General features: G+C 37.4%; 1 protein-coding gene and 1 long non-coding RNA gene across 2 annotated transcripts in view; one reads left to right on the top strand and one right to left on the bottom strand.

Annotated features, from left to right (window-relative positions):
- The first annotated feature begins 1,195 nt into the window (after positions 1-1,195).
- Positions 1,196-3,372, top strand: LOC127426420 (uncharacterized). The gene is made up of 4 exons (XR_007894773.1): positions 1,196-1,439; positions 1,676-1,831; positions 1,927-2,013; positions 3,043-3,372. It is a non-coding gene; the product is annotated as an uncharacterized LOC127426420 (long non-coding RNA).
- A 3,867-nt stretch (positions 3,373-7,239) lies between these two features.
- The window catches only part of adgrl4 (adhesion G protein-coupled receptor L4), a 64,094-nt gene continuing 62,465 nt past the window's right edge, over positions 7,240-8,868 (bottom strand). Inside the window, exon 16 of the mRNA XM_051673407.1 lies at positions 7,240-8,855. Within this exon, the coding sequence (XP_051529367.1) occupies positions 8,793-8,855 (63 nt within the window). The 3' untranslated portion in view covers positions 7,240-8,792. The remainder of the gene's footprint in view (positions 8,856-8,868) is intronic.

Below are 8,868 nucleotides of genomic sequence, written 5' to 3'. Positions count from 1 at the left end.
AGGAAGTAACATTTAAAGGCTTCACCTACAGAGAAAGCATGGTCAAGCATGGAGCTTTCAGGACTTCCAGAGTTTGGCAAAATTGATCAAATGATTGTGCTGCAGGAAAAACCACTGTTTATTGTTAAAAGACCTGACACATGGTATACTGAACATTATAGAGCCTATGTCTTGGTCCAGTCAGCTAACAAGAAAATTTAACTTTTAGAGCACCATTATCTTACAGATCCATAACCACTGGTTCAGTACACAATTAGGGGGAGACGCATGGTGGTTCTAAAGAGATTTATACATGTGTAAGTATACATTTGTTTATATATTTTAAAAAAGTGCATAAGATGATGTAGTGAAAATATGCTAAACATATTAATGTCTAACAATTTTCTATTACTTGTTATAATATATCTAATCTTAATTATTAAAAATTTTTTTTTTCAGAATCTGTTAAGCATGGCAGGAAAAAGATCTGCTAAGCTTTTGGTGATTTTGAGTCAAGATGATTCATGAAAGTTGCTTCTGTCAGATGGGATTCCAGAATCAGTGGATGAGCTCATTGAAAATGTGAGGGAAGCATGTAGATTAAAGGGGAAATTCAGACTTCAGTATCAGGACAAAGACTTTGGTGACATATTTGTAAATTTGAAAAACACTGGAGAACTTCAGAGTCTTGGTACTCTAAAGGCAATCAATTTGCCAGGTGAAGACCCATTCACTGTTCAAACAAGTAAAGGGACCCAGTCTAATGATGATTCCCTGTCCTTTGGCTCTGGTGATACTGATTATACAATCCTCCTCTCATCCCCTGGCTCGGAAACAGTTTTTTCAAGAACTGAACAGTGGCCAAAGGAATTTAATATTCCATGCTTTTCTTATGACACTGAACTCCAATTAGAGAGAGGAAATGCACTTATTAAGGCTAATGGCACAAGGATGACTGTCACTCCAAAGATGAAATCTGACATTCTGGAGAAGATATGTCATGAGATCTACAAGTATAAAGCAGTGCAAACTTTTATTAGAGGCACTAATCAAGAAACATCCTTGCTTGGCAGAAAAAGGATCTTTCAATGGTTGTTACGGGTGGACGCAGAGACTTAAAATGAAGATGGGAAACCTCCGCACACAGTTGAAAGGCCTTGGATGCCCTGAGTATTCGATCAATTCCCTGAAAACCAAAGCTTCAGATGATGCTTTTCCAGCCAAAAATGTGAAACGACCTAAACGTGGCGAGGCCAACCATATGCTGTCCCTTCCTGCTGGAGAGACATCAGAAAACCTTGAAACTGAGCGCCTGGAACTTTTAAAGGAAGTGAAGAAAAGAAACAATGCAGGGACTATCAGAGAAAAAAATGGCAAAGACGTTTGCCTTGCATAGACAAGAAAAACTATCTAGTGTTCAGGAACTGCAAGAACGATAGCAAGCACTGTTTCAAGAAGAGGTAAAAGCAGTCATTTCATTGTAAAATTGTAAAATTTTAGTGATTAATCATGAAGTTATCATAATTTAAATTATGGATTTTAGCATTTAGTGTTTTTGAAAATGTCTTAAAATAAATTTTCACAAGCCCTAATTATACTTTTTGTTGTTTAATGCTCTGTGTATTTTTAAAACGAATTTTCTTAAAGTAATATCAGCTTCTTTCCAAAGTATATTGTCTGTTTCTCTTTCTTACAGATTAATGCAGAATTTTTGCGCATCACGACTTTACCTTTACAACCGAAATTTTTGGCCTCTTTGGACAGACAGAGCTCTCAGCTTATCCAGGTTATTAGGAGCAAAGGTGGAGCCGTTCGTGAAAAAACTAAGGACACTATTGAAGTTATGGATCAGGTATTAGGTATTGCATGTGAATAGAATTGTTTGTGCTAATAAATTCAGCAGTGCTTTGGTCCACTGAAAACCATACATCTTGAAACATTTTGTAGAGACGGTGCCTCAGATGAGAGTGCCTGCTGAAGTGCCTCATCATATACCTGGGTGAAGATGCAAGCTGTTTGATCAAAGAATACCAGGTAATGTTGGAATACTTGATAAACCACTGAAATTATTTCCAACCATGTTTGCCTTAAACTTGTGACTGTTGTTTCTGGATACTTTTATTATGTCTAAATTGTGAAATTAATTTTCACTCAACCTCTGTGACATTGGCACCCCATATAACTGAATTATCAAGAAAAATATACATGTATTTTTTGCTGATTTGTGCCACAAAAGCAAACATTTGTGCCTGTTTGGTCTCTGAGATATTACACCTTTTTTGTGGATGTTTGACTCTCCACTCGTAAAAATTTCTCTAAACCACTGATGTTTGTTTGTGCTCGATTTTAAAAAGACACTGGTTAACAGTAATTTAAAGCAGTGTTTCTCAACTCCAGTCCTCGGGCCCTCCTTCTCAGAATGTTTTAGATATCTCACTAATTAAAACACCTGATTCAACTCATCAGCTTTTTAGTGTGTTAAATAGGGAGACATCTAAAATATTCTGGGAGGGGGGGCCTGGAGACTGGAGTAGAGAAACACTGATTTAGATGATGGTGTGGGAAGTTATCTCACTGCTCCTGTAAAGTATCTTTTTATGTCTAAAAAAGAAAATTTACAGAGTTACAGTGTTTGTTAGAATGGCAAACACCAGTGCAAATCATGTAACAACCAACACAGATGTTTGTTTTTGCAGCACAAACAATGTGTATATTTTTGTTGATTTAATTTTGTAGGTTGACAACTTCACAAAGGTTCTCATACAGCCTTAAAGGATTAGTCCACCCAAAAATGAAAATTCTCTCATAATTTACTCACCCTCATTCCATCTCAGATGTGGATGGCTTTTGTTGTTGATCTGAATACAAATGAAGATTTTTAGAAAAGGTTTTCAGATGTGGAGGGACATAGAATGGCAGTATAGGCAACCAATTATCATTTTTGGGTGGACTAATCCTTTAACTTGTGTAGCCCTTGAGGGACCCTGGCAGCTCTGGGCATACTCAGGTGTTTTTTTTTCTTCCACACTCTGTCAATCGCTCTCTGTTCTTGTATGTATTTAGGCTGGCCAGAGGGATGAAGCGGAGAGAGAATTTGAAAAGACCACCATGGCAATTTTTGTGCTACATGAAAGTGATGCTCTCAGCTCTCCACTGGACATTGGCGTTGTCATTGACGGTGTGGAGGTACTAAATGAGTTGTCCTCTGTTCCATGTGCCTGTAGCATGATGTTTGGACTCATTTATGCAATGAACTTAAAATATCCTGAAGGACTTAAATATACCTTTGAGGCCTTTCAAAAAATAATCATGGACATGATTATCAGAGAATAAGCAGATGAGCCGAAGGGAGCAGAACCTCTCTTCGAAGCTGCAGGAGTGAATTCGTCTCCTTTAACCCAGCTACAATTTTCTGCTGAAGGTGAAACCATTTTCATTGTTTTATTTTTTAAATTGGCCAATTTGACAGATGCTTTATTTTCAGTGTATTTGGTTGTATAATACCACTTTAAAAGCAGTTTTCAACCAAAAGTTTATTTTCAAAATCAGCAGAAATTGTATTGGCCTTTAAGATGTTTGAATGTGTAAAGCCTTTTTATAACATCAGTTTCCAAAGTCGACTGTTCACTCTATTTCTTTTGTTTTGGAAATAATATTAAACTGTTCACTAAACCTCATTTGTGTTTCATCTTGGGTATGCTTAATAGTTCACCCAAAAAATGAAAATTCTCTCATTGTTTACTCACCATCAAGACTTTTTCTTCAGAAGAAATAAGATGCAATGCAAGTAAACAGGTGCCACCATTTTGAGGGTCCAAAAAGCCAAATCTTGCAACACACTTAGATCAATATTTAAAACGTAACAAATTATCATCTCCCGCTTCAGCACAACAGTCGCATTTGCATTGTTTATTTCTTCCACATACCTATCGATTTGTTTCAGAAGGTGGCACCTGTTTACTTGCATTGTAAGGACAAACTTGAAATATTCGAAATATATGTGAGAGGCTTTCACCCTCTGTTCAGATCACGCCCCACTTCAGTGTCTCCACCGCATGAAGGATACCAATGCGCGGATCACCCGTTGGTACCTGACACTTCAGCCATTCAAATTTGAGGTAACCTGGGTTGTCATTATCTCTAACACCTGTTTCTTGTTGTAGTGATGGTGGAGGGAGACATAAAAAGGCGGACGGGGCATCAGAGTGATAGTGTGTGTGGAACCAGAGAGACTTTTCCTGTATCTGCAGCAATATGATGCGTTTGTGTGTTTTATGTGGTTACAGAGAGTCCTTTTGGTTTAAGTATTTGAGTGACGCTGAAGAGTTATAAAATACTCATATTGACAGTTCACTGCCTCTTGACTCCTCCATTGCTCAAATTATGAACTTGCTACATTCGTCTATCACCCCTGTTTTAAAAAAAAGATGGCCTGGATCCTTGTGATCTGAAAAATTTCTGCCCTATTTTTAATTTCCCTTTTCTGTCTAAACTATTGGAAAAAGTAGTTGCGTCTCAGCTTAATTCCTATCTGGCCTCTTTGAGTGTTTTCAGTCTGGTTTATGCCCACTCCATAGCACAGAAAAAGCTCTCATTAGGGTAGTTAATGACCTTCTTTTGGCCACAGACTCCAGTGTCCTCACTATTCTGGTTCTTCTCAATCTTAGTTCTGCATTTGACACCATCTCACACCACATACTCATCTCTCGCCTCTCTGCTGTTGCCGTTTCTGGTACTGCTCTCTCTTGGTTTATTTCTTACCTTTCTGACCGCCAACACTACATCTCTATCCGCCAGTCCAAATCCACTATTATATCTGTTTCTCAAGGTTTCCCACTGGGTTCTGTTCTTGGTCCGCTGCTCTTCATTGTCTATATGCTTCCCCTGGGTCACATTATTCGTCAGCATGGACTCAAGTTCTATTGTTATGCTGATGACACACAAGTTTATGTAAGCTTCAAACCCACTGCCCCTTTCCCAACCAGCTCTCTGTCTGCCTGCATCAATGATATCAAGTCCTGGATGACCAGTAATGTTCTCAAACTTAATACTGAAAAAACAAGATGTACTACTAGTTGGATCCAAAATCTTACAACCTGCCACTCTGATCTGTCTGTTGATATAGATGGTGTCCTGGTCAATCCCTCTTCTACAGTCCATAATATCTGTATTATTAATTTTTTAAATCCTACTCATTCTTTAGTCCCTCACATTTATACTTTCCCCAAATCAGCTTGTTTTCACCTTTGTAACATTTATAGACTTTGTAATGTATCTGCTCTTTCCTTTTTTTCTGATCTTGTATGTTCCTATAATTTTTTTTTGATATTGTATTCTCCGCTGTATGTTTTTGTCTTGGATTTTTGTGTTCTGTAATGGATTTGTAAAGTGTCCTTGAGTTTGAAGAAAGGTGCTATATAAAATAAACTGATTATTATGATTATTTTTACTGTCCTAGTTTGGGACTTAGCACTGGTGTTACAGTCACTTAAGGGTCCCCCGTTTGAGCCATTAGTTGAGGTAAGCCTATGCATACTCTTGCTGAAGACTGCTGCTGCTCGCATTGGCCTCAGTGAAACATGTAGGGGCCCTGTCGGCCATGGAGTCTTGTTAAGAGTTTAGACCAGGCTTTTCTAAAGTTGTCTCTGCTAAAAAGACCAGCTTAACCAGAATGCAATTCCTATGATGGTCTAGGCTGGTTAATGCTGGTTAATGCTGGTCTAGCTGGTGGACCAGCATAGCCATGCTTTTCACCAACTCCCCTCAGTGGTCCCTTGCATGAGGGGCAGCAGCTTCTGTGGCGGCCTGTCCTCCAAAAGGCTGCAGCAAATGTGAGAGCATCATGCCTGTCTGCTGCGACACATGCTCCAATCTCCCAGCGTCGTATATAATTTGTGCCAGGGGTGCGGGTCCAACGCACATCTAATTTGGCTGGTACCTTCCCCGTTCTGCTCATGGACATGCAAGGACACCAGTGTATGCACAAAAGGAGATAGAAGCCGTCTCTCCAAATAGAGGCACGCTCTGCTGCATTGACGAGGCTCCACTCATATCAAGTGTGCCTCATCATCCGCTGCCCAAATGAGGCTCATAAAGTTGCACCTCTTCTCATCTTCAGTCCACTTCCGTTGTGAGACTGGCTGAGCTTGGTCAAAAGGGGTGTCCTTGGAAGATATCTGACTGGTGGCAGGCTGGGTGTCCTCTAACACTTTTGCTAGGTTCTATAACCTGGATTTTTTGTGCCTCTCTTCCCTGATTTTAACTTAGAAGGATTTATTTACAATATTTTCACAACCCAGTCTGGCTAGTGTGCACTGCTTTTTTGTACATGTGAAGTAGTTATAGTATACGGTTCCTATAGCATTAGCTACTAATGCAGCGTCAAAGGGTGGGGCTTGAAAGGGAAGGTCTCGTAATGAATTTAACCTTGGTTACCTGATGGTAGGGAACAAGATGCTTTGTAGCTTTGCTACACTACTAATTTTTCACTGTTTATGGACTGAGATGGCTCCTCCCTTCAGTAGAAAAATACGGAAAAAATATTATATGCCCGTGATGACGTGTGCAAAAAGGGCAGAGTGTCTTGTGCCATCTGCTAATAGATTGGTGTAAGTCTATATGAGCTTCAGAGATTGTCACTCCTGGGAGAGTTCCCATAGCATCAGCTACCAACACAGCGTCTCGTTCCCTCCTGTCAGGGAACCAAGGCTTCAGTCGTAAGATTTTCCAAGACTTTCACTCTGTTCCTCACACAAAACTATTTTATGGTATGGAATACTTTAATAGTGCTTTTTTGTCATTTTCAGAATAAATTATTGTGACTATACTTGATGTGCTTGTTACTTTTATTTTGTTGACAATTGGTTAGTTTTAGGGTGGGGTTAGGTGCTCAAAAATATTTTATGTATATAAAAATGTAGTTTAAATACAATTATTGTGAATGTAAATGAACTTGCCTTTTACATTTTATATCGTTAAAAAGTGGTTAGGTTTAGGAATGGAGTTGAGTTAGAAGACTTAAAATAATGAAAAAATACTGAAAACAGATGCTGTGAGGTTTTTTTTTAGCATGTATATAGTGTCAGTGTTTGACGGCTTGGGAGTGAGAATGAATTGGATATTACTGTGATATCAAAAGATAGGGGCAAAACGAATAAACCAAAAACTGTACAATATGTTCACTGATTACAGCTAAATCACCAATCAACAAGATTTAAACTGAAATTCTCTTGATCTCTATACAATGTAGAGGTGAACATATAAAAGGCAGAAAATGTTTTATTACTCCAGCATAAAGTACATACAAAGTACATATATCTCCAGGTGGAAATACTGTTTAGCTACTGAATGTAAAAACCTTTTTATTTTTTATTTTTATTTTTTTTTAGAAACATTAAGATATTTTGCAAGCAGTAACATTTTAGAATAAATTTCTCCAAAAAATGTATATATTGAAACTTTCCCAGTTGAGGTTCTTTTAAAACATCTTACTCCAGTGGTCTAGATGTACTGTAGAAATACACCTCCATCCTTAGTACATTTTTATAGAGCTTAACACTAGGGATGCACCGATCCGATACCTGGATCGGTATCAGCTCCGATACTGAAGCTTTTAGACGGATCGGGTATCGTTCCGACGAGCCCGATCCAAATCCGATACTGTGTGTTAGTCATGTTCGTTACTGTCAAGCTCCAAAAATGACATAAAAGAACCATAAAAACACCATTAATGCAGTTCATATGACTCGTGCATTTGATTCAAAGCCACTTGAAGACGTGCGATAGCTCTGTGAATCACAAAAGTCTGTGTTTAATAAGTAAATATATAGTATGCGCAGTGCCAGCGCGTTAGTGAATGGTGCTGCTCTGTTGACACAAACTCACCGGAGATGCATTTGACCAGAATTTGAATAAGATGCGAATTAAACTACTGTGAGAGTTTAGAATGTCAAAATAAAAGCGTGAGGGTTTAAAAAGTGCACGATTTAAATATATTACTGTTGTATTAAATGTCAATAATAATAATATTAATAACAATTTATTATTATTATTATCATCATCATTAGTATTTGTTTACAATTTATAACAATATTTAAGTTGAATGGGTTCCAAAAAATAACTGTGTGAATGAAAAGTGGACTGATGTCCTACAACTAAACTGAACAAAAAAGAGATCTGAATCCTTTAAAGTCCAGATGCAAGTTGAAACATAAAAAAATAAAATAAAAAAAATAAATAAAAAAAGGCAAAAATAAAACTGGTTTCTTTTCTACTGAAGACCTGAAGACAGGAATTACTGTTAATTTTGCTGCTACATTATCAAGTATACTAGTTAATAATAAAGTGTTTCTTAATAAACTATACATTTATATTGAAATAATGTGTAGTTAGAGGTTTGTGTTTCTTTACATATTAAAGAGTACTCCCAATTAGTTCCACACAATAATGTAAAGATATTCTAAACGGATTATGCAAAAAAACAACACTGGTATCGGCATCGGCCGATACTGAGATTTCCGATATTGGAATCGGAAGTGAAAAAGTGGTATCGGTGCATCCCTACTTAACACTGCAGTTGTTACCTCAATTATATTTTTCTACTACTTGTATATCTAACCCATAAAAATTTGTTTTGTTGGTGTAACCTAATTTGTCAGGTTGATTTAGTCAGATTAAACAACATATTTGACTTGAATAAAACTAGTTAATTTAGATTTTACCACATGAAGCACTTTTTATAGGTGACAGTATTTTTTACAGTGTAGATTTAAAAATATTTGCAGGATGGTGCTGTAGATAACACTTTTTTAAGTTCATCGCAGACACTCGAAACAACATGGAACATTCTTGAATAATCTGTAGTACTCCTCTTGAATCTGATAATAAAAG

This window comes from Myxocyprinus asiaticus, chromosome 35 (genome assembly GCF_019703515.2).
Source record: "Myxocyprinus asiaticus isolate MX2 ecotype Aquarium Trade chromosome 35, UBuf_Myxa_2, whole genome shotgun sequence".
NCBI lineage: Eukaryota > Metazoa > Chordata > Actinopteri > Cypriniformes > Catostomidae > Myxocyprinus > Myxocyprinus asiaticus.
This window is presented reverse-complemented; position numbering and strand designations above follow the sequence as displayed.